Source organism: Musca autumnalis, unplaced genomic scaffold (genome assembly GCF_047663935.1).
Source record: "Musca autumnalis isolate F117 unplaced genomic scaffold, ASM4766393v1 scaffold_93, whole genome shotgun sequence".
In the NCBI taxonomy this organism is placed as follows: domain Eukaryota; kingdom Metazoa; phylum Arthropoda; class Insecta; order Diptera; family Muscidae; genus Musca; species Musca autumnalis.
In genome coordinates this window covers 1-27,609 of record NW_027412454.1, presented here as the reverse complement: position 1 = coordinate 27,609, position 27,609 = coordinate 1, and the positions used below count along the sequence as shown (strand labels likewise).

At 36.1% G+C, this 27,609-nt stretch overlaps 10 protein-coding genes across 10 annotated transcripts; 7 read left to right on the top strand and 3 right to left on the bottom strand.

The window, feature by feature from the left end:
- Positions 1-2,729: 2,729 nt before the first annotated feature.
- LOC141388410 (histone H3) lies at positions 2,730-3,235 on the top strand. The gene has a single exon (XM_073958320.1). The coding sequence runs from the start codon at positions 2,770-2,772 to the stop codon at positions 3,178-3,180; it is 411 nt and encodes a 136-aa protein (XP_073814421.1). The 5' UTR covers positions 2,730-2,769; the 3' UTR covers positions 3,181-3,235.
- Positions 3,236-5,355: 2,120 nt separating this feature from the next.
- On the top strand, positions 5,356-6,252 carry LOC141388501 (histone H1-like). The gene is made up of 2 exons (XM_073958415.1): positions 5,356-5,461; positions 5,613-6,252. Exons 1-2 carry the CDS (start codon positions 5,356-5,358, stop codon positions 6,209-6,211), a joined length of 705 nt encoding a protein of 234 aa, XP_073814516.1. The 3' UTR covers positions 6,212-6,252.
- Positions 6,253-7,247: 995 nt separating this feature from the next.
- Positions 7,248-7,635, bottom strand: LOC141388519 (histone H2B). Its single transcript, XM_073958436.1, has one exon. It carries the CDS (start codon positions 7,620-7,622, stop codon positions 7,248-7,250), a length of 375 nt encoding a protein of 124 aa, XP_073814537.1. The 5' UTR covers positions 7,623-7,635.
- A 249-nt stretch (positions 7,636-7,884) lies between these two features.
- Positions 7,885-8,303, top strand: LOC141388461 (histone H2A). The gene has a single exon (XM_073958374.1). It carries the CDS (start codon positions 7,903-7,905, stop codon positions 8,275-8,277), a length of 375 nt encoding a protein of 124 aa, XP_073814475.1. The 5' UTR covers positions 7,885-7,902; the 3' UTR covers positions 8,278-8,303.
- Positions 8,304-10,801: 2,498 nt separating this feature from the next.
- On the bottom strand, positions 10,802-11,174 carry LOC141388471 (histone H4). Its single transcript, XM_073958384.1, has one exon. It carries the CDS (start codon positions 11,172-11,174, stop codon positions 10,863-10,865), a length of 312 nt encoding a protein of 103 aa, XP_073814485.1. The 3' UTR covers positions 10,802-10,862.
- Positions 11,175-11,455: 281 nt separating this feature from the next.
- LOC141388409 (histone H3) lies at positions 11,456-11,961 on the top strand. The gene has a single exon (XM_073958319.1). The coding sequence runs from the start codon at positions 11,496-11,498 to the stop codon at positions 11,904-11,906; it is 411 nt and encodes a 136-aa protein (XP_073814420.1). The 5' UTR covers positions 11,456-11,495; the 3' UTR covers positions 11,907-11,961.
- A 2,110-nt stretch (positions 11,962-14,071) lies between these two features.
- LOC141388507 (histone H1-like) lies at positions 14,072-14,800 on the top strand. Its single transcript, XM_073958422.1, has one exon. The coding sequence runs from the start codon at positions 14,082-14,084 to the stop codon at positions 14,757-14,759; it is 678 nt and encodes a 225-aa protein (XP_073814523.1). The 5' UTR covers positions 14,072-14,081; the 3' UTR covers positions 14,760-14,800.
- A 995-nt stretch (positions 14,801-15,795) lies between these two features.
- On the bottom strand, positions 15,796-16,183 carry LOC141388520 (histone H2B). The gene has a single exon (XM_073958437.1). The coding sequence runs from the start codon at positions 16,168-16,170 to the stop codon at positions 15,796-15,798; it is 375 nt and encodes a 124-aa protein (XP_073814538.1). The 5' UTR covers positions 16,171-16,183.
- A 249-nt stretch (positions 16,184-16,432) lies between these two features.
- Positions 16,433-16,840, top strand: LOC141388463 (histone H2A). Its single transcript, XM_073958376.1, has one exon. It carries the CDS (start codon positions 16,451-16,453, stop codon positions 16,823-16,825), a length of 375 nt encoding a protein of 124 aa, XP_073814477.1. The 5' UTR covers positions 16,433-16,450; the 3' UTR covers positions 16,826-16,840.
- A 9,058-nt stretch (positions 16,841-25,898) lies between these two features.
- On the top strand, positions 25,899-26,404 carry LOC141388403 (histone H3). The gene has a single exon (XM_073958313.1). The coding sequence runs from the start codon at positions 25,939-25,941 to the stop codon at positions 26,347-26,349; it is 411 nt and encodes a 136-aa protein (XP_073814414.1). The 5' UTR covers positions 25,899-25,938; the 3' UTR covers positions 26,350-26,404.
- The last annotated feature ends 1,205 nt before the right edge of the window (positions 26,405-27,609 follow it).

Below are 27,609 nucleotides of genomic sequence, written 5' to 3'. Positions count from 1 at the left end.
GTGAAATTATGAGAAGGGTTGAGCTTATGCTCAGCAAGAAGTAGTACATCAGGCCTTCTCTCTTCAATTAGAAGTTTTAAAAAGTGTCTTCTAGAGAGAGACACTAATGAATTAACATTGATAAAAATTACTTTAAAGCTGGACATTTCCAGCTATAAAGAGTAACCAGGCAGACATTGCAGCGTCAATGCCGGACTGGCTTCGGATTTGCTCAAAGATAGGGCCAAATTGCCTAGCTTTGTCACATTTTTGATTAAAATCTGTACCAAAGTATTGGACAATACTGGATGTATTGTCTGTACTTGTGGTCGATTGCAAGTTAGGGCTAGGGCGAGGGGCGCCTCTAGCTGGGTATGAGTGGGGTGGTGGGTGGGTACCACCTCCTGATGTTGCAGCATATGACATGCCGGAACGAAGATTTGAAAGGCGCGAAGAACGTGCTTCAGCATTTGCCTTTGTTTGGGCTTTTTGCTGAGACTTGCGTGACAAGATTGCCAGGCGAAGTGGGCAATCTTTTGCACAAGCAGGGTGGCCAACTTTCCCACAATTGGTGCAAGAAGGTGGCTGTGCTAATTGTTTGACAACCTCTCCTGAAGTAGGATGGGAGTATTCTATGTACGTTTCCTGCCCTTTGGGGGGAACCGCACATTTGTCTGGTTCATGATTTTCGAGGCATCTAACGCATCGAAATGGCATCTGGCAATTTGGAGCAATATGACCAAATCGCTGGCAGTGGAAGCACTGCATAATGGGACGTCCATGATCCTTACGGATGACTACATTGGCGTCCAAAATCATCTTTAGTTTGTAGAGACCTAAGATATCAGAGCTTTTGGTCACTCTGAGAAGCCAGAGTCTATAAGAAACGTTGGTTAAACCAACGACTTTAATATTTAAACCTGATTTCTGCTCTAAGAAATCAATTATCTCGTTACGGGGATAATCATCCGAAAGTTGCTCAATGACTAGCATATGAGGTCGTAACTCTTTGGGGGTATGTGTATGGAATTTAAATCCACGTTCGGTAAGAATTTGTATAACAGTGTTAAAAACACTGAGGCCTTTTGTCTTAATGTTTACGACTGACTGACGTATAAGGGTTGTTGAGAACTCACCTTGATTAAGATGTTGATTAAGTATTCCAGAGATCACCCGGGAACCCACCTCGTGCACAGTGATCGCTGGCATGGATCTGTTGCTTGTGTTTGCAGTAGCTTGCACCATAGGGGTAGAAGTTACATGTTTCTTAAATTTATCAGCCATAGTGGTGGTTGGTTGATTGTTGTCATCGGAAATATTCTCCATCGGGGGTGGTGGTTGACGGAAATTCTCATTGTTCACCATTGTAGATGTTGGTGGACGCTTGTTGACATCTTTAAGTACATATCGTACTTTTGTAGCAGAAGTCTTCTTCTTACTCTTGACCTCGGTCCACGAGGTTTCATCCTTGGTCATATCCTCATGCGCCATACCGGGGTCTTCGGCTACCCCGGCAGCAATAACTGAGTTGTCAGTATCTTCTTCACACGCCATGCCAGGGTTTTCGGCGACCCTGGCAGCCAATACAGATTTACTGCTGGTGGTGGTGGCATTTCCTGTTGTTAAAATGCCGTGTTGCTTCAGAGCATCTTTGACAGCGGCCAGCTCTGCTGCCAGGCTCTCTTTTTCGCGTTCTAAACGAGAAATAGTTGCAGCTTGTTGTCGTACGGTCGCCTCTAACTTTATGGCTTTGCGCGACAAATCATCAACGTCACAGTGTGAACGTTTCTTACGTGGTTTACGTAGATCGTCCGATGCGACAGACATACCTCCATCGCTGGTTATATCCTCTGATGCAACATCAGTAGGTTTTGGTAGATCAGCCAGTTGATTTTTGGTTGACTTACGACTGGTAACGGTTTTGACGCCGGCAGATTCATCCCCCGGCTTAGGGGTCTTCATTTCGCAATTACTTTCTGCCATTGATGTATTGGTAGAAGTTGAAAACATTTTTTTGCTTGGTTTCAAAATTTCGCGAACCAAGTTTTTGCCGCCGTCGAAATTATTCGGCATCGGCTCAGGAGTGTCAGCGGGCTTTGTTACGCCTACCAACGATGCTGTGCTATTAATTGTTGACTTTGCTCCAGATTTAGCAAAAAACTCCTTCTTTTCAAATATGACGCCGTCAAAATTTGAGGACATCGGCTCGGGAGTGCTAGCGGGGTTGGATCTGCCCGCCAGCGGGGTTGATTTGGCTGAGAACAACCACCTTACGTTGTGAGTTCTTATGCAAAAGGCCAGAAACGAACAATAAGGGAGTTGCTGCCTTCTATGCGCTTCTCACTGTTAGCACTTAACTAAAGGCAATTTTTCAGTTTTTACGCTTTTGCGTCACAGATAAAATTTTGTTCAAACTTCGAATTTGAAACACTTTCGTTTTCAACACTTGGTGATTTTAAAACTACCAGTCACTTTTCACTGCAAAAATCACTTAACACTTCACGAAAGCACAAGAACGAATGTTTTTTCGAAGGCTGGCGGCTTCTATTTATACAAAAATTGGCCTGTTTGACTAACCAAGAGTCTTAATGGAATACACATGTATTTGTGTATGTGTGAGTACACATTTTGTGCGCGCACAGCTGTCTTTACTGGTTTACACACCCCTATTCATAGCCGCCTCTTCGAAATTTTCTATAAATACCGCTATATGGATAGCAGGCACAGTTATTACAGTGTTAACAGTGTTTGTGTGCATACCTAAGTGAAGTGAAAAAATTAAAGTGAAAAATGGCTCGTACTAAGCAAACTGCCCGTAAATCAACTGGTGGAAAGGCTCCTCGTAAGCAATTGGCCACTAAAGCCGCTCGTAAGAGCGCACCAGCCACCGGCGGCGTCAAGAAGCCTCATCGTTTCCGTCCTGGTACTGTTGCCTTGCGTGAAATCCGTCGTTACCAGAAGAGTACTGAATTGTTGATCCGCAAATTGCCCTTCCAACGTTTGGTTCGTGAAATTGCTCAAGATTTCAAAACTGATTTGCGTTTCCAGAGCTCTGCTGTTATGGCCTTGCAAGAAGCCAGTGAAGCATACTTGGTCGGTCTTTTTGAAGATACTAACTTGTGCGCCATCCACGCTAAACGTGTCACCATCATGCCTAAAGACATCCAATTGGCCAGACGTATCCGTGGAGAACGTGCTTAAATTCTTGACGTTTTAAAAACTATTTTTTTTACAACAAAACAATCGGTCCTTTTCAGGACCACAAAAAATTTATAAAAAAGAGATTATTTTTTCATCAAACTATTTATCATTTTTAACATTTTAAATAAATAAATATTTTTCTTTGTGTTTGTTTCATTTTTGAGGCTGATTTTAGGAATATTTGAAAATTTTCTTGTATGAGTCATATTTGACGGCGTCAGTAAAAAATTTCCCATTAGAAGACACATTTTATTCTTCTTCTTGAAAAAAATATATTACAATTTTCCCTTTCAAAGACACATTTTGTTCTGCTTCTTTAAAAAAAATAATTGAAATTTGCTTCTATAGGTCATTTTTGACGGCGTCAGTAAAATTATTCCATTAAATATTTTGTTCTTCTTCTTGACACAAAAAACAAAAATCATGTTATAATTTTTCCCTAAAAAGACATTTTATTCTTCTTCTTGAACAAACTTATTGAAATTTCCTTCCATATGTCATTTTTGACGGCGTCAGTAAAATTTTCCCATTGAAATGCACATTTGTGTTCTTCTTCTTTCTTTTCTTTGTGTGTTTTTGGTGGCGTCAGTAATATTTTCCTATTAGAATATACATTTATTCTTCTTCTTTCTTTTCTATTGGTCTTTTTGACGGCGTCCGTCCATATTAATTTCTTCTTTAAAGGCAATGTTTTTTCTTCTTCTTCTTATTTTCTTCATAACAGATATTTGTTGTATTGAACTTGTTTTTGTGTGTATACTAATGTCCACAAGGCATATGTTCACTAAATTTGGCGCGAAATGTTCTCTGCAATAATGCTCTCACTATTTCTCACTCAATATGGTTGAAATTTTTTGGCGGCAAATGCTCTCTGTTTTGTTTTATTTTTCTTTTCAGATAATGATGAATGAAATATGCAATTTTTTTCTTTTCAGCTATATATATTTTTTAATTTAGTAAAATTTTAGCATAATTTTGTAAAATTATAATTTTTTTAAAAATATTTATCAAAAATTGTATCACATAGAGATGGCGAATATTTCTTGGCCATTTGAAAGGCGTAATACTACATTTTAGAAAAAAAATTTCTTTTAAGAACATTGTTTAAATCTTGTATTATTTTTCCAAAATTGTCATAAAAAAGGGATTTATTTATTTTATTATATACATTTTTGCAAAAAATATCCAAATTATTAACGAAATCAGGAAAAAAGTACGAGTGAAAAACTTCAGTAATTCTATATGGTTTTTTCCTTGATATGTACTAGCAAAGGAAGAATTATTTTTGGAGAATATTTTTTGTAAAAATTGATGAAATTTTTACTAAATTTTAACGAAAATGTCCTCATATTTTATTAAAAATTAATTTTTGAGCGATTTTCATTTAATTTAGCAAAAATATTTCTATTTTCAAAAATATTACCTTTGACAGTGAATGTTTGTCCATAGGTGGTATACGGTAATGGGAAGATTTTTTTTAACTTTTCCAAAGAAATAACTACTTTTTATGAATAATGTTATTATTTGGTGTAAATATACAGATTCTGAAATGTTTTTTAAGAAATTTTTATAAAACTTAATTAGATTTGAGCTTTTAAATTTCTTTGAAGAAAAACTTTTCTTCATTGAAAATATGCCAACAAGAGGATTTCTGCCGTCTTGGACCACATAAAGATTTTGAATTTTTTTCACAGTGAAAATGCAAAATATACCAATATTTTAATTTTATCCTAAAGTAAACATATCAGGCTTTATTCTCAAACAGAATTTGGAAAATATTTTTTGAAAAAATTAATAATTTTTTCAAATTTAGTTACAAATTTGTGATTACATTTTTACAATCTGTGAAGTTAAACGCTTATAACTTTTAAACGGATAAAGGAAATTACACAAAATTTTCGTTAAAATATGGCCTGATATCTATACAAGAAATGTGTAAAATATCTTTTATAAAAATATTCAAAGATTCTTCAGAAAAATTAAATTTCTACGAAAACTTTTGTAAAAAATTAAACACGCTTCCACACAATATTTCGAAAAATATAGCTATTGACTACTATGCACTTCTCATCTTTTCAATGTACCTACCATTTCTAAAAATTGCCAATAACAATTTAATAGTACACATAAATTTGTGAGTGTATTTGTGTTACAGTGAAATAAAAGTGAATAATCATGTCTGACGCCGCCGTTGTTGAAGCCACCGCCTCCCCAGTTGCCGCTGTTGAGAAAAAGGCACCAAAGAAGGCCGCAGCCAAAGCAAAGAAACCATCAGCTGCCCCTACTCATCCACCAACCCAACAAATGGTTGACGCCGCCATCAAAACATTGAAGGAACGTGGTGGTTCATCATTGCCTGCCATCAAGAAATATTTGGCCAGCACCTACAAGGTTGATGCCCAAAAATTGGCTCCTTTCATCAAGAAATATTTGAAGAGCAAAGAAACCATCAGCTGCCCCTACTCATCCACCAACCCAACAAATGGTTGACGCCGCCATCAAAACATTGAAGGAACGTGGTGGTTCATCATTGCCTGCCATCAAGAAATATTTGGCCAGCACCTACAAGGTTGATGCCCAAAAATTGGCTCCTTTCATCAAGAAATATTTGAAGAGCGCTGTTGCCAGTGGAAAACTCATCCAAACTAAAGGTAAGGGTGCTTCTGGTTCATTCAAATTGTCCGCCTCGGCTTCCAAGGAACCCAAAGCAAAGACTGCTGAAAAGAAGAAGAAGGCCCCAGCTGCTGAGAAGAAGAAGAAGGCTGCCCCTAAAAAGGCCGCCGGTGAAAAGAAAACTGCTGCCAAGAAGCCATCTGCCGCCAAAAAGACCGCTGAGAAGAAGAAGGCTGACAAAACAAAGGCAAAGGCTGCCAAGAAAACCGGTACAGTTAAGGCTAAACCAGCAAAAACCGCCGCTAAAGCATCTGCCACCAAACCAAAGGCACCCAAGGCAAAAACAGCAGCTGCTAAACCCAAAAAAGCCGCCGCACCAAAGAAGCCAGCTGCCAAGAAAGCCGCCGCCAAGAAGTAATTTTTCCCAGAAAGATTACTTGTTGACAACATTTTTCGATATTCGAAAGCATAATATCTAACAGCCCTTTTCAGGGCTACAAATTAAATTCAAAAAGAGAAAATCTTTACTTCAAACTATTTATTATTACTACTATTTATTGTTTTATTACCTAAATAAATAAGAAAAATACACACGTGTCTGATTTTAGGAAAATTTTACCCTCACTAATTACTTTTCCTATTAGGTAATTAACAGTGAGCCTGTTTTATTATGGGCATTCCACAAAATAACACCACAAGCGGATTAAAATTTTAGTCTGGGTCATAAAATAAATGTGACTAATTTTTGTTTGTCTAATTATGGTCATTTTCATCTAATTTCATATTTTTGGAATTTTTCATTTAATCTTCAAAAATGATAATTTTTTTCTCTTTGCAAAAATTGTTTGCTGGGTAAAAGGAGATTTTTTAATCAGGAATGTTTTTCTATTCTAATGAAGTTATGTTGCAACTCTATTTTATTTCTCTTTCTATTTTTTCCATTGAAAAATGTCCCGTTAATTTTTGCGCCACCACCAAAAAAATTTCCCCTTAAAAATGTTCGCGCTTCATATTTGGCATTGGCGTAGTGAAGTAATACAGGCAGAATGCTTATACATGCTTGTTGTTCGTTTATACATTTTTCGATATGGTGGTGACTGCCGACGGTAATACTAAGTAACACCGCACAAGCACACACACATACCCATACAGTGGATGGCGTGTTGTTGTACACACATTACACACATAGAGTAGCCAAGCAAGCAAAAAAGCAATATGAACCACGGCAAAACAAGAGTTGACGGCGTCATTTAGTAAATACATGGAAAAATATTATTTTTGCTAGAATTTGAGGAATTTTAAAATTATTTTGGTAAGTTTCTTTATTAAAAAATGTAAATAATGGAAAATAAGTGTTTCGACAAAAATTTGATCTCTTTTAAAATGTTTTTTGTGGCCCTGAAAAGGGCCTTTTATGGTTGAATTTCGACGAATTGATGAAAAAATCAAGGCATTTACTTGGAGCTGGTGTATTTAGTAACAGCCTTGGTACCTTCAGAGACAGCGTGCTTAGCCAATTCACCGGGCAACAATAGACGGACAGCAGTTTGGATTTCCCGACTGGTGATGGTAGAGCGCTTGTTGTAGTGGGCCAAACGAGAGGCTTCGGCGGCAATACGTTCGAAGATGTCATTCACGAAACTGTTCATGATGCTCATGGCCTTTGACGAAATACCAGTATCAGGATGGACTTGCTTCAACACTTTGTAAATGTAGATAGCGTAACTCTCCTTACGCTTGGTACGTCTCTTCGACTTATCGCCCTTGGTGATGTTCTTTTGGGCTTTGCCGGCCTTCTTTGCTGCTTTACCACTGGTTTTTGGAGGCATTTTTCACTTTTAATTTTTTGAATCACACAAACACTTTTAACACTGTTCACAAATGATAAAAACCCAGTACCCAAACAGAATATTTCAAGCATTATGTGCTCAAATGTTTCAGGTAGTCACAGTTGCTGTGTGGAATAGTGGCCAAACAACCCCAGTTTTCGATGTGTGTGTATTAAATGAGCGAGAGAAAAGTATAAATAGTAGGGGTTCAAGTGAGTAACGGCATCATTCTGTGTTTTTTCAGTGCTAAGTGAAGTGTTCATAAAAATATTAAGTGAAAATGTCTGGTCGTGGTAAAGGTGGCAAAGTTAAGGGAAAGGCAAAGTCCCGTTCAAATCGTGCTGGTCTTCAATTCCCCGTCGGTCGTATTCATCGTTTGTTGCGCAAAGGCAACTATGCTGAACGTGTTGGTGCCGGTGCTCCAGTATATTTAGCCGCCGTCATGGAATATTTGGCTGCTGAAGTCTTGGAATTGGCTGGTAATGCTGCCCGTGACAACAAGAAGACTCGTATCATTCCCCGTCACTTGCAATTGGCCATCCGCAACGACGAAGAATTGAACAAATTGCTGTCCGGCGTCACAATTGCCCAAGGTGGTGTATTGCCAAACATCCAAGCTGTTCTCTTGCCCAAGAAGACCGAAAAGAAAGCCTAAATTATCTCGAAAGGTATTATGGAAGAAAAAATACAGACCATCGTATAAGAAGAAGAAAAATCCATACAAAAATTCAACCAATCCGTCCTTTTCAGGACGACAAAATATATTTAAAAAGAGAAAAAATCTATTCAAACTATTAATTTTCATTATTTACATTTTATAGGGAAAGAATAAAAATGACCAAAAATTTTATATTTACATTTTATAGGGAAAAAATAAAAATTCCCAAAAAATTATATATTTTTCTTCATAGGCAACCCTTGATTATTTTGCAAATGACATTTTTTCTTTCATATTTCCTTAGAAAATATGTTCGTTTGTTGTAACTGTTTTTCATTTCTACCCCCCAGCAGAATTGTGTTTGTTTTATGTCGCTTTAGTTTTTCACAGAAATAGCGAGACAGATATAGAGAGACAGAGAGAGAGAGTAAGAAAGAGCGAAAAAGAGATCATTCGTCTCATCGATGATGTTCGCGCCAATATTCGTTCATCGATGTTCCCGCCAATGTTCGTTCATCGTATGTTGACGATGTCTGTTATGAATATGTGTGTGTGTGTGTGGTGTTGTGTGTTTGTTAGTTAGAATAACCAAATGCCTTTACTTACGTTGATGATGATGATGGTTGTTGATGTTGTTGTAGTGGCTGTTAGAGTAAATTATTTAGAAAAACTCTTCTGCCGCCGCGAATTTGGAGGAGAAAAAAGTAACTGTATTTGGAAAGGAAAAAATGCAGAAATGTGTGATTTTGGTGATGTTGTCAGATCATAGAGTTAGTAATAGAGTGATGACAACATGAAGTGCGCACGAAAAAAAAAAAATTTATTTTCAAAGGGAAAAAAGTAGAGTTGTGGAAATAAATTGAGGATCTTTGTTAGAAAATAACCAAAATACATAAAGTAGACGAAAATTATGTGATTTTTGTGGACATTTAAGAAAAAAATAAATTATTTTTAGTGAAAAATAAGAAGAAGAAGAATAAGTAAAAAAAATTTCAATGATTTCAACATAAAATAAAAGAATTTATGTGATTTTTGGGACGTTTGAGAAAAAATTGGTGAAACATAGGAAGAAGAAGAAGAAATTTTTTTAATAGTTTCAACATAAAGTAAAAGAAATTTAGAAAATTATGTGATTTATTTTGGTCATTTAAGAAAATTTGAGTTAGTGAAACGAGAAGAAGAAGAAAATTATCAATAATTTCAACATAAAGTGAGAGAAATTTAGAAAATTATGTAATTTTTTTTTGGTCATTTAAGAAAATTTGAGTTAGTGAAACGAGAAGAAGAAGAAAATTCTCAATAATTTCAACATAAAGTGAGAGAAATTTAGAAAATTATGTAATTTTTTTTTTGGTCATTTAAGAAAATTTGAGTTAGTGAAACGAGAAGAAGAAGAAAATTCTCAATAATTTCAACATAAAGTGAGAGAAATTTAGAAAATTATGTGATTTTTTGGAGGATTATGTGATTTTTGAATAAATAAGTAAAAGATAAAATTTTTCTATGCGAGTTCATGAAATATAAGAAGAAGAAGAAGAATTTTTTTTTTCAATAATTTCAACATAAAGTGAGAGAAATTTAGAAAATTATGTGATTTTTTGGAGGATTAAGTAAAAGATAAAATATTTTTATATGAAATCATGAAACATAAGAAGAAGAATTTTTTCATGAGCAAATTTTTGAAAAAAGAGATGCTATAAAAAATTTTTAAATATAATTTTGAGAAAAATCGCAGTAAATATTAACAAAATTCAAACTAATTTAATGAAATTTTTTTAAAAAAGGTAATTTTCATTTTAATTTAAAAAAATTTAATAACAATTTTTAGCAATTTCATCACATAATAACAAAAATTTTTACTTGAAGGAAAAAATAAGTACATAACATCGCAGTCAAAGATATTGTTCGCTTGGCATAGCATTGATGTGCGTTAGTTATATGAACAAACACACGCACACACAGACCGACGCTAGCGTATACACACATCGTCGTATTATCAAGCAAGCAAGCAGCTACCCTAACAATGAGAGTTGCCGGTAGAACATGTATTAGTGGAAATAAAGGAACATTTTTGTGTATTACGAAAAAGGAATGATCAGAATTGCCGACGGTAAAATATTTTTGAAGGCAAAAAAAAAAAGAAGAAGAAAAAAAAATTGTAAGAAAAAAAGGTAATGATCAGAGTTGCCGACGGCATTTTTGAAGGAAAAAATGGAAAATTATTTGATGATGGAAAAAATTTATGAAAATAAAATTAAATGGTCAGAGTTGCCGACGGCATTTATTTTTGAAGGCAAAAGGGAATATTATTTGAAAAAAAAAAAAAATCATGAAATGTGGAAAAAGAAAGAAAAAATAAAATGCACTGAAAAAAAGTAATATGAAAGAAAATATTTTATGGTTAGTTTTATTTTTCATATATTAAGGTAAGTTTTATTTTTGATATATTTTATTAAATTTTTTTTATGTTTTTGTAATTTTCAACAAGAAAATATCTCTTTTTAAATATTTTTTGTGGTCCTGAAAAGGACCGATTGTTTTGTTGTAAAAGAAAAATTCTCCAAATAGCGTCAAGAAAATATTTAACCGCCGAAACCGTACAAAGTACGACCTTGTCTCTTCAAAGCATAGACGACATCCATAGCAGTGACGGTTTTACGCTTAGCATGTTCGGTGTATGTAACGGCGTCACGAATAACGTTTTCCAAAAACACCTTCAGAACACCACGGGTTTCTTCGTAGATGAGGCCAGAGATACGTTTTACACCACCACGGCGAGCCAAACGTCTAATAGCTGGCTTGGTAATACCTTGGATATTATCACGTAACACTTTACGGTGACGTTTAGCACCACCTTTTCCCAAGCCTTTGCCACCTTTACCACGACCAGTCATTTTTCACTATTTTAAAAATCACTTAACACTTCACGAAAGCACAAGAACGAATGTTTTTTCGAAGGCTGGCGGCTTCTATTTATACAAAAATTGGCCTGTTTGACTAACCAAGAGTCTTAATGGAATACACATGTATTTGTGTATGTGTGAGTACACATTTTGTGCGCGCACAGCTGTCTTTACTGGTTTACACACCCCTATTCATAGCCGCCTCTTCGAAATTTTCTATAAATACCGCTATATGGATAGCAGGCACAGTTATTACAGTGTTAACAGTGTTTGTGTGCATACCTAAGTGAAGTGAAAAAATTAAAGTGAAAAATGGCTCGTACTAAGCAAACTGCCCGTAAATCAACTGGTGGAAAGGCTCCTCGTAAGCAATTGGCCACTAAAGCCGCTCGTAAGAGCGCACCAGCCACCGGCGGCGTCAAGAAGCCTCATCGTTTCCGTCCTGGTACTGTTGCCTTGCGTGAAATCCGTCGTTACCAGAAGAGTACTGAATTGTTGATCCGCAAATTGCCCTTCCAACGTTTGGTTCGTGAAATTGCTCAAGATTTCAAAACTGATTTGCGTTTCCAGAGCTCTGCTGTTATGGCCTTGCAAGAAGCCAGTGAAGCATACTTGGTCGGTCTTTTTGAAGATACTAACTTGTGCGCCATCCACGCTAAACGTGTCACCATCATGCCTAAAGACATCCAATTGGCCAGACGTATCCGTGGAGAACGTGCTTAAATTCTTGACGTTTTAAAAACTATTTTTTTTACAACAAAACAATCGGTCCTTTTCAGGACCACAAAAAATTTATAAAAAAGAGATTATTTTTTCATCAAACTATTTATCATTTTTAACATTTTAAATAAATAAATATTTTTCTTTGTGTTTGTTTCATTTTTGAGGCTGATTTTAGGAATATTTGAAAATTTTCTTGTATGAGTCATATTTGACGGCGTCAGTAAAAAATTTCCCATTAGAAGACACATTTTATTCTTCTTCTTGAAAAAAATATATTACAATTTTCCCTTTCAAAGACACATTTTGTTCTGCTTCTTTAAAAAAAATAATTGAAATTTGCTTCTATAGGTCATTTTTGACGGCGTCAGTAAAATTATTCCATTAAATATTTTGTTCTTCTTCTTGACACAAAAAACAAAAATCATGTTATAATTTTTCCCTAAAAAGACATTTTATTCTTCTTCTTGAACAAACTTATTGAAATTTCCTTCCATATGTCATTTTTGACGGCGTCAGTAAAATTTTCCCATTGAAATGCACATTTGTGTTCTTCTTCTTTCTTTTCTTTGTGTGTTTTTGGTGGCTTCAGTAATATTTTCCTATTAGAATATACATTTATTCTTCTTCTTTCTTTTCTATTGGTCTTTTTGACGGCGTCCGTCCATATTAATTTCTTCTTTAAAGGCAATGTTTTTTCTTCTTCTTCTTATTTTCTTCATAACAGATATTTGTTGTATTGAACTTGTTTTTGTGTGTATACTAATGTCCACAAGGCATATGTTCACTAAATTTGGCGCGAAATGTTCTCTGCAATAATGCTCTCACTATTTCTCACTCAATATGGTTGAAATTTTTTGGCGGCAAATGCTCTCTGTTTTGTTTTATTTTTCTTTTCAGATAATGATGAATGAAATATGCAATTTTTTTCTTTTCAGCTATATATATTTTTTAATTTAGTAAAATTTTAGCATAATTTTGTAAAATTATAATTTTTTTAAAAATATTTATCAAAAATTGTATCACATAGAGATGGCGAATATTTCTTGGCCATTTGAAAGGCGTAATACTACATTTTAGAAAAAAAATTTCTTTTAAGAAAATTGTTTAAATCTTGTATTATTTTTCCAAAATTGTCATAAAAAAGGGATTTATTTATTTTATTATATACATTTTTGCAAAAAATATCCAAATTATTAACGAAATCAGGAAAAAAGTACGAGTGAAAAACTTCAGTAATTCTATATGGTTTTTTCCTTGATATGTACTAGCAAAGGAAGAATTATTTTTGGAGAATATTTTTTGTAAAAATTGATGAAATTTTTACTAAATTTTAACGAAAATGTCCTCATATTTTATTAAAAATTAATTTTTGAGCGATTTTCATTTAATTTAGCAAAAATATTTCTATTTTCAAAAATATTACCTTTGACAGTGAATGTTTGTCCATAGGTGGTATACGGTAATGGGAAGATTTTTTTTAACTTTTCCAAAGAAATAACTACTTTTTATGAATAATGTTATTATTTGGTGTAAATATACAGATTCTGAAATGTTTTTTAAGAAATTTTTATAAAACTTAATTAGATTTGAGCTTTTAAATTTCTTTGAAGAAAAACTTTTCTTCATTGAAAATATGCCAACAAGAGGATTTCTGCCGTCTTGGACCACATAAAGATTTTGAATTTTTTTCACAGTGAAAATGCAAAATATACCAATATTTTAATTTTATCCTAAAGTAAACATATCAGGCTTTATTCTCAAACAGAATTTGGAAAATATTTTTTGAAAAAATTAATAATTTTTTCAAATTTAGTTACAAATTTGTGATTACATTTTTACAATCTGTGAAGTTAAACGCTTATAACTTTTAAACGCATAAAGGAAATTACACAAAATTTTCGTTAAAATATGGCCTGATATCTATACAAGAAATGTGTAAAATATCTTTTATAAAAATATTCAAAGATTCTTCAGAAAAATTAAATTTCTACGAAAACTTTTGTAAAAAATTAAACACGCTTCCACACAATATTTCGAAAAATATAGCTATTGACTACTATGCACTTCTCATCTTTTCAATGTACCTACCATTTCTAAAAATTGCCAATAACAATTTAATAGTACACATAAATTTGTGAGTGTATTTGTGTTACAGTGAAATAAAAGTGAATAATCATGTCTGACGCCGCCGTTGTTGAAGCCACCGCCTCCCCAGTTGCCGCTGTTGAGAAAAAGGCACCAAAGAAGGCCGCAGCCAAAGCAAAGAAACCATCAGCTGCCCCTACTCATCCACCAACCCAACAAATGGTTGACGCCGCCATCAAAACATTGAAGGAACGTGGTGGTTCATCATTGCCTGCCATCAAGAAATATTTGGCCAGCACCTACAAGGTTGATGCCCAAAAATTGGCTCCTTTCATCAAGAAATATTTGAAGAGCGCTGTTGCCAGTGGAAAACTCATCCAAACTAAAGGTAAGGGTGCTTCTGGTTCATTCAAATTGTCCGCCTCGGCTTCCAAGGAACCCAAAGCAAAGACTGCTGAAAAGAAGAAGAAGGCCCCAGCTGCTGAGAAGAAGAAGAAGGCTGCCCCTAAAAAGGCCGCCGGTGAAAAGAAAACTGCTGCCAAGAAGCCATCTGCCGCCAAAAAGACCGCTGAGAAGAAGAAGGCTGACAAAACAAAGGCAAAGGCTGCCAAGAAAACCGGTACAGTTAAGGCTAAACCAGCAAAAACCGCCGCTAAAGCATCTGCCACCAAACCAAAGGCACCCAAGGCAAAAACAGCAGCTGCTAAACCCAAAAAAGCCGCCGCACCAAAGAAGCCAGCTGCCAAGAAAGCCGCCGCCAAGAAGTAATTTTTCCCAGAAAGATTACTTGTTGACAACATTTTTCGATATTCGAAAGCATAATATCTAACAGCCCTTTTCAGGGCTACAAATTAAATTCAAAAAGAGAAAATCTTTACTTCAAACTATTTATTATTACTACTATTTATTGTTTTATTACCTAAATAAATAAGAAAAATACACACGTGTCTGATTTTAGGAAAATTTTACCCTCACTAATTACTTTTCCTATTAGGTAATTAACAGTGAGCCTGTTTTATTATGGGCATTCCACAAAATAACACCACAAGCGGATTAAAATTTTAGTCTGGGTCATAAAATAAATGTGACTAATTTTTGTTTGTCTAATTATGGTCATTTTCATCTAATTTCATATTTTTGGAATTTTTCATTTAATCTTCAAAAATGATAATTTTTTTCTCTTTGCAAAAATTGTTTGCTGGGTAAAAGGAGATTTTTTAATCAGGAATGTTTTTCTATTCTAATGAAGTTATGTTGCAACTCTATTTTATTTCTCTTTCTATTTTTTCCATTGAAAAATGTCCCGTTAATTTTTGCGCCACCACCAAAAAAATTTCCCCTTAAAAATGTTCGCGCTTCATATTTGGCATTGGCGTAGTGAAGTAATACAGGCAGAATGCTTATACATGCTTGTTGTTCGTTTATACATTTTTCGATATGGTGGTGACTGCCGACGGTAATACTAAGTAACACCGCACAAGCACACACACATACCCATACAGTGGATGGCGTGTTGTTGTACACACATTACACACATAGAGTAGCCAAGCAAGCAAAAAAGCAATATGAACCACGGCAAAACAAGAGTTGACGGCGTCATTTAGTAAATACATGGAAAAATATTATTTTTGCTAGAATTTGAGGAATTTTAAAATTATTTTGGTAAGTTTCTTTATTAAAAAATGTAAATAATGGAAAATAAGTGTTTCGACAAAAATTTGATCTCTTTTAAAATGTTTTTTGTGGCCCTGAAAAGGGCCTTTTATGGTTGAATTTCGACGAATTGATGAAAAAATCAAGGCATTTACTTGGAGCTGGTGTATTTAGTAACAGCCTTGGTACCTTCAGAGACAGCGTGCTTAGCCAATTCACCGGGCAACAATAGACGGACAGCAGTTTGGATTTCCCGACTGGTGATGGTAGAGCGCTTGTTGTAGTGGGCCAAACGAGAGGCTTCGGCGGCAATACGTTCGAAGATGTCATTCACGAAACTGTTCATGATGCTCATGGCCTTTGACGAAATACCAGTATCAGGATGGACTTGCTTCAACACTTTGTAAATGTAGATAGCGTAACTCTCCTTACGCTTGGTACGTCTCTTCGACTTATCGCCCTTGGTGATGTTCTTTTGGGCTTTGCCGGCCTTCTTTGCTGCTTTACCACTGGTTTTTGGAGGCATTTTTCACTTTTAATTTTTTGAATCACACAAACACTTTTAACACTGTTCACAAATGATAAAAACCCAGTACCCAAACAGAATATTTCAAGCATTATGTGCTCAAATGTTTCAGGTAGTCACAGTTGCTGTGTGGAATAGTGGCCAAACAACCCCAGTTTTCGATGTGTGTGTATTAAATGAGCGAGAGAAAAGTATAAATAGTAGGGGTTCAAGTGAGTAACGGCATCATTCTGTGTTTTTTCAGTGCTAAGTGAAGTGTTCATAAAAATATTAAGTGAAAATGTCTGGTCGTGGTAAAGGTGGCAAAGTTAAGGGAAAGGCAAAGTCCCGTTCAAATCGTGCTGGTCTTCAATTCCCCGTCGGTCGTATTCATCGTTTGTTGCGCAAAGGCAACTATGCTGAACGTGTTGGTGCCGGTGCTCCAGTATATTTAGCCGCCGTCATGGAATATTTGGCTGCTGAAGTCTTGGAATTGGCTGGTAATGCTGCCCGTGACAACAAGAAGACTCGTATCATTCCCCGTCACTTGCAATTGGCCATCCGCAACGACGAAGAATTGAACAAATTGCTGTCCGGCGTCACAATTGCCCAAGGTGGTGTATTGCCAAACATCCAAGCTGTTCTCTTGCCCAAGAAGACCGAAAAGAAAGCCTAAATTATCTCGAAAGGTATTATGGAAGAAAAAATACAGACCATCGTATAAGAAGAAGAAAAATCCATACAAAAATTCAACCAATCCGTCCTTTTCAGGACGACAAAATATATTTAAAAAGAGAAAAAATCTATTCAAACTATTAATTTTCATTATTTACATTTTATAGGGAAAGAATAAAAATGACCAAAAATTTTATATTTACATTTTATAGGGAAAAAATAAAAATTCCCAAAAAATTATATATTTTTCTTCATAGGCAACCCTTGATTATTTTGCAAATGACATTTTTTCTTTCATATTTCCTTAGAAAATATGTTCGTTTGTTGTAACTGTTTTTCATTTCTACCCCCCAGCAGAATTGTGTTTGTTTTATGTCGCTTTAGTTTTTCACAGAAATAGCGAGACAGATATAGAGAGACAGAGAGAGAGAGTAAGAAAGAGCGAAAAAGAGATCATTCGTCTCATCGATGATGTTCGCGCCAATATTCGTTCATCGATGTTCCCGCCAATGTTCGTTCATCGTATGTTGACGATGTCTGTTATGAATATGTGTGTGTGTGTGTGGTGTTGTGTGTTTGTTAGTTAGAATAACCAAATGCCTTTACTTACGTTGATGATGATGATGGTTGTTGATGTTGTTGTAGTGGCTGTTAGAGTAAATTATTTAGAAAAACTCTTCTGCCGCCGCGAATTTGGAGGAGAAAAAAGTAACTGTATTTGGAAAGGAAAAAATGCAGAAATGTGTGATTTTGGTGATGTTGTCAGATCATAGAGTTAGTAATAGAGTGATGACAACATGAAGTGCGCACGAAAAAAAAAAAATTTATTTTCAAAGGGAAAAAAGTAGAGTTGTGGAAATAAATTGAGGATCTTTGTTAGAAAATAACCAAAATACATAAAGTAGACGAAAATTATGTGATTTTTGTGGACATTTAAGAAAAAAATAAATTATTTTTAGTGAAAAATAAGAAGAAGAAGAATAAGTAAAAAAAATTTCAATGATTTCAACATAAAATAAAAGAATTTATGTGATTTTTGGGACGTTTGAGAAAAAATTGGTGAAACATAGGAAGAAGAAGAAGAAATTTTTTTAATAGTTTCAACATAAAGTAAAAGAAATTTAGAAAATTATGTGATTTATTTTGGTCATTTAAGAAAATTTGAGTTAGTGAAACGAGAAGAAGAAGAAAATTATCAATAATTTCAACATAAAGTGAGAGAAATTTAGAAAATTATGTAATTTTTTTTTGGTCATTTAAGAAAATTTGAGTTAGTGAAACGAGAAGAAGAAGAAAATTCTCAATAATTTCAACATAAAGTGAGAGAAATTTAGAAAATTATGTAATTTTTTTTTTGGTCATTTAAGAAAATTTGAGTTAGTGAAACGAGAAGAAGAAGAAAATTCTCAATAATTTCAACATAAAGTGAGAGAAATTTAGAAAATTATGTGATTTTTTGGAGGATTATGTGATTTTTGAATAAATAAGTAAAAGATAAAATTTTTCTATGCGAGTTCATGAAATATAAGAAGAAGAAGAAGAATTTTTTTTTTCAATAATTTCAACATAAAGTGAGAGAAATTTAGAAAATTATGTGATTTTTTGGAGGATTAAGTAAAAGATAAAATATTTTTATATGAAATCATGAAACATAAGAAGAAGAATTTTTTCATGAGCAAATTTTTGAAAAAAGAGATGCTATAAAAAATTTTTAAATATAATTTTGAGAAAAATCGCAGTAAATATTAACAAAATTCAAACTAATTTAATGAAATTTTTTTAAAAAAGGTAATTTTCATTTTAATTTAAAAAAATTTAATAACAATTTTTAGCAATTTCATCACATAATAACAAAAATTTTTACTTGAAGGAAAAAATAAGTACATAACATCGCAGTCAAAGATATTGTTCGCTTGGCATAGCATTGATGTGCGTTAGTTATATGAACAAACACACGCACACACAGACCGACGCTAGCGTATACACACATCGTCGTATTATCAAGCAAGCAAGCAGCTACCCTAACAATGAGAGTTGCCGGTAGAACATGTATTAGTGGAAATAAAGGAACATTTTTGTGTATTACGAAAAAGGAATGATCAGAGTTGCCGACGGTAAAATATTTTTGAAGGCAAAAAAAAAAAGAAGAAGAAAAAAAAATTGTAAGAAAAAAAGGTAACGATCAGAGTTGCCGACGGCATTTTTGAAGGAAAAAATGGAAAATTATTTGATGATGGAAAAAATTTATGAAAATAAAATTAAATGGTCAGAGTTGCCGACGGCATTTATTTTTGAAGGCAAAAGGGAATATTATTTGAAAAAAAAAAAAAATCATGAAATGTGGAAAAAGAAAGAAAAAATAAAATGCACTGAAAAAAAGTAATATGAAAGAAAATATTTTATGGTTAGTTTTATTTTTCATATATTAAGGTAAGTTTTATTTTTGATATATTTTATTAAATTTTTTTTATGTTTTTGTAATTTTCAACAAGAAAATATCTCTTTTTAAATATTTTTTGTGGTCCTGAAAAGGACCGATTGTTTTGTTGTAAAAGAAAAATTCTCCAAATAGCGTCAAGAAAATATTTAACCGCCGAAACCGTACAAAGTACGACCTTGTCTCTTCAAAGCATAGACGACATCCATAGCAGTGACGGTTTTACGCTTAGCATGTTCGGTGTATGTAACGGCGTCACGAATAACGTTTTCCAAAAACACCTTCAGAACACCACGGGTTTCTTCGTAGATGAGGCCAGAGATACGTTTTACACCACCACGGCGAGCCAAACGTCTAATAGCTGGCTTGGTAATACCAATTTTTCAATTTCAATTTTTGCCAAAGGCCATATTTATTAGGAATATATTCTTAAAACTAACAGAAATGGCTTACTGTGCTAATTATTCTGTATTACATAGCTACTTCGCTATCTACCACATTAAACATTTATAAATAGCTCGGGATGAACCACGAGTCGCAATTATTGAAATTAAAATTATACAAAATTCATGTTAAATATGCCCCAAAAAATTCCAGGAAAAAAAGGGCGCATTAGGTTAACTAAATACTATTACTTATGAACTACAACTTAAAGCTAATAACTATAACTAATATTTACAATATATACAAGTTTATTTATTGACTATTATTATAGACAATGCTATCAACATCAAGGGTGTTGTATCGTCTATGGTAGAAACGCAGTTCCCCGTCGACGTACAACAACCCTTCATTGTTAAGGCATGTTAAAGCCCCTGGAGGTAGGTGCCGACAAGCTCGCAGGCCCTCAGCATCCAGGTCGCATCTTATTGAGTTTTCGACAACCACATTTTCTAAGTCGCCGCATCTGTTCAAAAATTCAAGAGCCCCTGAAATAAGGACTCTATCAATTCGTTCCACATCGGCCCTATCGTAGATGGCTCTATTTGAGTGCCGTCTCATAGAACCATCCTCACCGATTATTAACCCACGCATTCCTACGCATGCGGCTAAAACTTGACGTTCCCATTTCCTAAGCCTTTCCATTTGGTGTGACGAAATGTCAAACCAGACAGGAAAGGCGTAGGAAATGACTGGTCTAATTATTTGACGATATATCAATAGCTTAACCTCGGGTGAAAGACCACCCCGCATCTTCATAAGCCCTTGGTAGCTAAAGAATATTTGTTTTGCTCTGGACAGGATGAAGTCTATATGCCTGATGAAGTCAAATTTCTGGTGAAAAATGACACCCAGGTACTTCATCCTGTCCTTCACCTCGATAATGTGCAGTCCAATTTGGATGACTGGATTATATCTCCAGAAATTGGGCAAAATGTATTGGGTTTTGCCCTTAATTAATATCGCCGTACATTTCTCGCCATTCAGTATCAAGCCCCATAGGGTAAAATACCGATCAAGTATGGCGAGATAGTCATTTAGGGTTGCCTCAATTTCCCGCAACCTTGGCCCCGACATCGCCACCAACACATCATCAGCATATGACAAAACCAACCCCCCCTGTGGAGGAGTTGGCATGTCGCTGACAAAGATGTTGTACAACATCGGACCCAAGAGCGAGCCCTGAGGAACCCCTTTAGAAACAGGCCTACGACTAGACTGTCGTTCGCCAACTTTAACGCAGAAGCTCCTGTCGGCCAGAAAACTTCCGACAAGCCTGCAAGTTTGGTCATCAAAGCCAAAACGACGCATTTTGGCAATTAGCCCCCGATGCCAGACTGAATCGAAGGCCTTGGAAAAGTCCAGTCCCACAGCAATAGTGCCTTCCCTATTGTTGAGACCTGAGACCACATACGACGAAAAGGATGTTAAGGCATGGGCAGTCGATAAGCCTGCCCTGAAACCAAATTGGTTATCCTTTAACACCCTTTTGTCTTCTACCAGAAGTTTTATTCTATCCAGAATAAAAGATTCGAACAATTTTCCAAAGGCCGACAGGATAGATATGGGCCTATAGCTGCCACATTGATTAGGAGGTGAACCCCTTTTATAAATTGGGACCAACATGGCCTCTTTCCATGACTTGGGGAAGTAACCTATATTTAGGCAATGGTTAAAAAGGATTGTCAGGAATGTGAGCATCACATTTCCTGCCTTCTTCAAGGCTATGTCAGGAACCCTGTCAAGTCCTGACGATTTACGAGCTGGCCTTCTGGCTAGAGCCTGGCCAACATTATCGACTTTCAGGAATCCGCACTCATTCCAACGAGTGTCGTTGTCAACAAAAGCCCCATCAGCAGAAAACGCTCCGGTGAATGCAACCAAAGGGGACCGATCGTTGATCCCCTCAGCAGCACTATCAATAGCGCTACGGAAGGAATCAAACTCCCCAGGGACCCGATTAACTGGGCCACCTGCAGAGTTGTCGCTCGGCCCACCATCAGCCCGCAGTGCATCCTGAACATAATCCGCTAATGCTTCGGCTTTTTGACTGTCGTCAGTTAGAGTTCTCCCTGTATTATCTACTAACTGATCGATTGGATTCTTTTTCCCTAGGCCAGCTGCCCTTTTCACCTTACCAAAGGTTTTACCATCAACCCTGACTCTACTTAGGTAGCTCTTCAAGCGGTCCTGCTCGAAGATACGGATGGAATCTTCAATGATCCGATCTAAATTACGGATATCCGCACGTAGAGCAGGATATCTATCCGGATCATGTGATCTTCTAAGGGTACGGCACAATGTGCGACGTTCACGGATAAATCTTAGGATTCTTGGGGGAAGGTCTCCAAGAGTCCGATCTCGGACTTTCTGTTTGGGGACAGATGTGTCGATGGCCCGTCGGAAAACATCCGACAGATCATCCACACACCTGTCTACTTCATCAACAGAAACATTCCTGTCGGTAGGCAATTTACATACCTCTAGGCCTTCTCGAATACGGCGCCTGAAACGGCTTATGTTCATACGCTCAAAGTTGAGGAATTCTTCCCTAGCTTGACACGCTACAATTCCCATATTTATTTCAATTTGAATCGCCCTATGGTCAGATTCAAAATCGAAAGCCGTCGAAGTGTTTCCGTCGCCAACCAGAGGGAGTCCTGGTGTGCAAAGAAACAAATCTAGGAATGAGCCAGATGTCTCATTCGGCCTAGTCGGCATATTTGAACCGATTGCTATGAAATCTGGGCAGTTTTGAATTATACTGTCCAGAATACCTCCACTTGTATTTCTATTGCTGCCACCCCAGGAAGGATGTTTGGCATTAAGGTCGGCTCCAATGAGAACCTCCCCGTTATTGTATAGATTCAGGACATTATTCATATCCTGAACTTGAAGTGTTTCCTGTGGGCGAAGGTAAAGGGAGACGAAGGCTACAGTTGAGCCATCATCCCTCCACACCCTCACCGCACAGGACTCTATACGCCCTGTATCTAAAGGTATGCGTTCACACCTAAAACATTCCCTTATAGCAATCGCAGTGCCACCCCCACGTTGCCCCCATTCTCTATGTTGGATAAATATTTTATATCCCTGCAAACTCAAAGTGTGAGTAGGATTTAGTCTATGTTCTGCTAAAAGAAGGACGTCCGGTCTTCTCTCATCTATAAGTAGCTTCAAATAATGTCTCTTGGAAATAGAGACTAATGAGTTAACATTAACAAAAACTATTTTAAAAGTCAACATTTCCATCCATAAAAAGAAGCCATGCAGACATGGCGGCATTGATGCCAGAAGCTGACATTATTTGCTGAAAAATAGGACCGAACGCCCTTGCTTTCTCGCACTTTAAGCTATAGTCAGTACCAAAAAATTGTACTATATTTCCTACATTGGTAGCACCAACATTCTGGGAGGTGTTTGTACCAGGACGGGGGTCAATTCTAACCGGGGTTAGGGGTGGGAGTGGGTGGGGGATTTGGGGTGGTATAGGATGGGGAATTGGGGGTTGAATAGGTTTAGAATGACCGGTTGCTGCGGCATATGATACGCCAGTGCGCATGTTAGCAATACGCATGGACCTGGCATCAGCCTTAGCTTTAACTTCGGCCTTTTGTTTGGCTTTCCTTGCCAGGATTGCCAAACGATGTGGACAATCCCGGGCACAAGCCGGGTGACCAACTTTATCGCAATTTGTGCAAGCAGGAGGTTGCACAACCTTTGATATAACTTCACCAGAAAGTGGATCCTTATACTCAATAAATGTCTCTTGGCCTTTGGGAGGGACCTTGCATTGTTTGGGTGCATGGGCTTCAAGGCATCGGACGCATCTGAAGGGCATTTGGCAATTGATGGCGATATGGCCAAAACGTTGGCAATGAAAACATTGCTGAATACCGCGACCTTTATCCTTACGGATTGTGACATTGGCGTCACAAATCATTTTGAGTTTATAGAGTCCCATTATATCGGAACTCTTAGTGACTCGTAAGAGCCAAAGTCTATGGGAAACGTTGGTCAGACCCATTATTTCAACTTTTAGACCCGATCGATTCTCGAGGAAATCGTACACCACATCTCGTGGATAATCATCTCCAAGGTTATCTATGACCAACATGTGTGGTCGAAGTTCCTTGGGGGTGTGGGTGTGGAATTTATACCCACGGTCTGTCAAGATTTTCTTGACAGCCTCAAATGTCTTGAGACTAAAGGTTTTCACAGACACTACAGATTGACGGACTAGAGAAGTCGAAAACTCACCTGGACTAAAATGTTGCTGCAAGACGCCTGACATCTCGTAGGAACCCACCTCGTATACAGTTATATTTGGCATCGTTCTACGATCAGATTTCTTATTACTAGCTTGCGAATTAACTGGAGCAGAATTCTTTCCGGGTTTATCATCCATCTGGGGTGATGATTTGCTGGATTTTTTCTGAGCAGCCTCATTCTGGGATGTTGCATTAGTCGGGACAGCACATCCAGTATCTTCATTATCTTCCATATCAGTCGCCAGCAGTGCGACGTCAGCATCTTCTTCCGCCATACCGAGGTTTTGGGCTACCTCGGCAGTCATTTTTTGAGAGGCATTTGGGGCACTCAAAATACCATGTTCTCTGAGGGCCACTTTGACAGCCTGTAGCTCTGCTGCCAAGCTCTCATTTTCACGTTCTAGGCGTGATATAGTCGCCTTTTGTTGACGTACAGTAGCTTCCAGCTTAAAAACTTTGTTCGCCGAATCACCAGCGTCAACATGTGAACGCTTCTTTCGTTGCTTACGGAGATCATCAGATGCGACAGACATACCGCCATCGCTAGTTACATCCTCCGGTGCATCATTATTTGGTCTACGTAGATCAGCCGTTTTGTTTTTGGATGATCTACGGTTGGTAACAGTTGAAAAGCCGTCAGAATCTACCGCCGGCAAATTGTTCTTGGATTGAGAATTTTTCTCAGCCATTGTTAAATTGGAAGAAAATGATGTAATTTTCCTCCTTTGATTCAAATTAGCGCCGCCGTCAGATTTTTTCGGCATTGGGAAATTCTCCATAGAAAGAATTTTGACGCCGTCAAAATTATTTTGCATCGGCTCAGGAGTGTCGATGGGTTTAAATGTACCCATCAACGATGTTGTATTATTGCTCGTCAATTTTGCTCCAAAATTTGCAAAAATCTCCTCATTTTTATTTTTGGCGCCGTCAAAATTTGATGACATCGGCTCGGGAGTGCTAGCGGGGTCGACTCTGCCCGCCAGCGGGGTTGATATGACAGGAACAACCACCTATCGTTAAAAGTCCTTGTGCAAAAGGCCAATATGAAACAATAAGCGAGTTGATGCCTTCTATGCGCTTCTCACTGCAAGCACTTAACTGCACACAATTTTTCAATTTTTACGCTTCTAGCGTCAAAGAGATAAAGTTTTGTTTCAACCACTTTGAAAAGATATTCGTTTTTAGCACTTGGTGTTTCAGTTTTCAGTTTTGCCAATGGCCATATTTATTTGGTAAAAAATCTTACGATCTAACAGAATGGCTTACTGTACTAATTTATATAAAGGGATCATGTAGCTACTTCGCCACCTACTACCTTAAGAACGGGTTTCGCTGTGGTCTAGCCACAGCAGCTATTTTAACGACAAAATTAAATATACTTTATGCGCCCAAAAAAATCCAATATAAAAAGGGCGATATTTTACATATTGATTAAAGACTATAAGTAAAAACTATGACTAAAACTATGACTAAAACTATGACTTAAAACTAAGAACTAAACTACTATTTACAATATGTACAAGAACAAACATTATTGTATATTATTATATACAATGCTATGTACGTTAAGAGTGTTGTACCGTCGGTGGTAGAAGCGAAGCTCCCCGTCAGCAAACAGCAACCCCTCATTCATCAGGCAATTTAATGCACCTGGAGGCAGGTGCTGGCATTCACTTAATCCACTAAGATCAAGGTTACAATATAGTGAGCTCTCAACAATCCTGTTGTCCACACCCACACACCCGTTCAAGAACTCCAGAGCCCCAGAAACCAGGACCCTGTCGATTCTATCGCCCTCAGCTCTATCATATATTTCTCTGTCTTTACTGGTTTACACACCCCTATTCATAGCCGCCTCTTCGAAATTTTCTATAAATACCGCTATATGGATAGCAGGCACAGTTATTACAGTGTTAACAGTGTTTGTGTGCATACCTAAGTGAAGTGAAAAAATTAAAGTGAAAAATGGCTCGTACTAAGCAAACTGCCCGTAAATCAACTGGTGGAAAGGCTCCTCGTAAGCAATTGGCCACTAAAGCCGCTCGTAAGAGCGCACCAGCCACCGGCGGCGTCAAGAAGCCTCATCGTTTCCGTCCTGGTACTGTTGCCTTGCGTGAAATCCGTCGTTACCAGAAGAGTACTGAATTGTTGATCCGCAAATTGCCCTTCCAACGTTTGGTTCGTGAAATTGCTCAAGATTTCAAAACTGATTTGCGTTTCCAGAGCTCTGCTGTTATGGCCTTGCAAGAAGCCAGTGAAGCATACTTGGTCGGTCTTTTTGAAGATACTAACTTGTGCGCCATCCACGCTAAACGTGTCACCATCATGCCTAAAGACATCCAATTGGCCAGACGTATCCGTGGAGAACGTGCTTAAATTCTTGACGTTTTAAAAACTATTTTTTTTACAACAAAACAATCGGTCCTTTTCAGGACCACAAAAAATTTATAAAAAAGAGATTATTTTTTCATCAAACTATTTATCATTTTTAACATTTTAAATAAATAAATATTTTTCTTTGTGTTTGTTTCATTTTTGAGGCTGATTTTAGGAATATTTGAAAATTTTCTTGTATGAGTCATATTTGACGGCGTCAGTAAAAAATTTCCCATTAGAAGACACATTTTATTCTTCTTCTTGAAAAAAATATATTACAATTTTCCCTTTCAAAGACACATTTTGTTCTGCTTCTTTAAAAAAAATAATTGAAATTTGCTTCTATAGGTCATTTTTGACGGCGTCAGTAAAATTATTCCATTAAATATTTTGTTCTTCTTCTTGACACAAAAAACAAAAATCATGTTATAATTTTTCCCTAAAAAGACATTTTATTCTTCTTCTTGAACAAACTTATTGAAATTTCCTTCCATATGTCATTTTTGACGGCGTCAGTAAAATTTTCCCATTGAAATGCACATTTGTGTTCTTCTTCTTTCTTTTCTTTGTGTGTTTTTGGTGGCTTCAGTAATATTTTCCTATTAGAATATACATTTATTCTTCTTCTTTCTTTTCTATTGGTCTTTTTGACGGCGTCCGTCCATATTAATTTCTTCTTTAAAGGCAATGTTTTTTCTTCTTCTTCTTATTTTCTTCATAACAGATATTTGTTGTATTGAACTTGTTTTTGTGTGTATACTAATGTCCACAAGGCATATGTTCACTAAATTTGGCGCGAAATGTTCTCTGCAATAATGCTCTCACTATTTCTCACTCAATATGGTTGAAATTTTTTGGCGGCAAATGCTCTCTGTTTTGTTTTATTTTTCTTTTCAGATAATGATGAATGAAATATGCAATTTTTTTCTTTTCAGCTATATATATTTTTTAATTTAGTAAAATTTTAGCATAATTTTGTAAAATTATAATTTTTTTAAAAATATTTATCAAAAATTGTATCACATAGAGATGGCGAATATTTCTTGGCCATTTGAAAGGCGTAATACTACATTTTAGAAAAAAAATTTCTTTTAAGAAAATTGTTTAAATCTTGTATTATTTTTCCAAAATTGTCATAAAAAAGGGATTTATTTATTTTATTATATACATTTTTGCAAAAAATATCCAAATTATTAACGAAATCAGGAAAAAAGTACGAGTGAAAAACTTCAGTAATTCTATATGGTTTTTTCCTTGATA